We start from the raw sequence: 1856 nt of genomic DNA, 5'->3' as shown, positions 1-1856 counted from the left end.
ATTGATAGAATAAATAGATAGATAGATAGATAGATAGATAGATAGATAGATAGATAGATAGAAACTTTATTTATCCCAGGGGGAAATTCAGGGGGAAATTCAGGATACATACATACCCATACATCTTGAAACTCACAACTGTCTTGAGATGTCTTTCTAACTTTCAGTGATAACATGTCTGAAGGTATAGGTGATGGTTGAATATGTATTAGACAACCCCACAGGAACCCTGTATCATAATCACAAGTAGGAGAACAGATCACCTATTGGCAGTGTTTCAGAGCATTCTCAAACATGTGTATGTATGTATGTATTTATGTATTTATGTGTGTGTGTGTGTGTGTGTGTGTGTGTGTGTGTGTGTGTGTGTGTGTGTGTGTGTGTGTGTGTGTGTGTGTGTGTGTGTGTGTCTGTCTGTCTGTCTGTCTGTCTGTCTGTCTGTCTGTCTGTCTGTATGCATGCATGTAGGTATGTATGTATGTATTAATGTATGTTTTTCTTCTGCAGGGAATGCAGGAAGTTGAATTAGACGTATATTTCTTCGCGGATCTCATCAACTCCACTATCCCAATGATTGAAGAGCTACTGGCTCCCCCTTGTATTGAGTCCAGTTGGAGTTGGAGCAGTGTTAGCCTGATGATCACCTACATCGCTGTGTTTATGCTGAGCCTGTTGGGAAACAGTGTGGTTATCTATGTAGTGTGTTGCATGGACAGAGGCAGGACCTCCACCGACATCTACCTGATGCACCTGGCTCTGGCTGACTTCCTCTTCTCCCTCACCCTCCCCTTCTGGGCCGTCTATGTCCGTTCCCAGTGGATCTTCGGCACCATCCTCTGCAAGCTTCTGTCCGGCCTCCAGGAGGCGTCCTTCTACGGCGGCGTCTTCCTGCTAGCCTGCATTAGCGTGGACCGCTACCTGGCCATCGTGAAGGCCACCCGAGCCCTGAATCAGAGGCGCCACCTGGTGGGGCTGGTGTGCGGTGCGGTGTGGCTGGTGGCCGCCCTGCTTTCCTTACCGGTGGTGGTTCAGAGGGAGGCCGTGCGGCTCAATGGTCCGGAGGACCAGATGCTTTGCTACGAGAACCTGACGGTGGAGAGCGGCGAGCATTGGCGCACAGGCGTGCGTGTCCTGCGTCACATGCTGGGCTTTTTCCTGCCGATGGCGGTGATGGTGTTCTGCTACAGCTGCACGGTGGGGAAGCTGCTGAAGGCACGCAACGGCAAGAGGCACAAGGCCATGCGCGTCATCCTGTCAGTGGTGCTGGCGTTCGTGCTCTGCTGGCTGCCCCACAACCTCAGCGTCCTGGTGGACACGCTGGTGCGAGGGGGGGGGCTGGTCGACGAGACCTGTGAGTTCCGGAGGAGGCTGGACACGGCCCTCTACGTGACCCAGGTCATGGCCTTCGCTCACTGCGCCGTCAACCCCGTGCTGTACGCGTTCATCGGGCAGAAGTTCCGTAACCAGCTGCTGGTGGCGCTCTACAAGCACGGCCTGATCAGTAAGACGATGCTGACCGTCTATCGGAGCGGCTCGGTCCACAGTGGAGGAAGTTTCGGATCCAGAAACACGTCTGTCACTCTGTAGGGTCTGTGGGGAACGGGGCAGGGGATTATGATGTCAGCATACTTTGCAGGGGGAATTTCACTATCATTTTGACATTTCACCACCTGTCGTATGACATATTATTCAGCAACGTCATATAACGTTTCCGCAACCTGCGTATAGCTGTTATGAACACTTTATGTCGGTGTTATGACTGCTTATGTACAGTGTACTGCCTTAAGTAGCAGCCCAAGTAGTATAAACAGCTTTTTTCTATCATATTTCTTGCAATCAGTTGTATTACTTGATGC

The 1856-nt window shown here is 50.9% G+C and overlaps 1 protein-coding gene across 1 annotated transcript; it reads left to right on the top strand.

The window, feature by feature from the left end:
- Positions 1-547: 547 nt before the first annotated feature.
- cxcr2 (chemokine (C-X-C motif) receptor 2) lies at positions 548-1587 on the top strand (the record flags this gene model as incomplete). Its single annotated transcript, XM_083682724.1, has 1 exon — positions 548-1587. Exon 1 carries the CDS (start codon positions 571-573, stop codon positions 1585-1587), a length of 1017 nt encoding a protein of 338 aa, XP_083538850.1. The 5' UTR covers positions 548-570.
- Positions 1588-1856: the final 269 nt, after the last annotated feature.

This window comes from Argentina silus (assembly GCF_951799395.1).
Source record: "Argentina silus genome assembly, chromosome: 12".
Classification (NCBI taxonomy): Eukaryota; Metazoa; Chordata; class Actinopteri; order Argentiniformes; family Argentinidae; genus Argentina; species Argentina silus.
The sequence above is the reverse complement of the archived record's forward strand: the minus strand, read 5'-3'. Positions and strand labels throughout refer to the sequence as shown.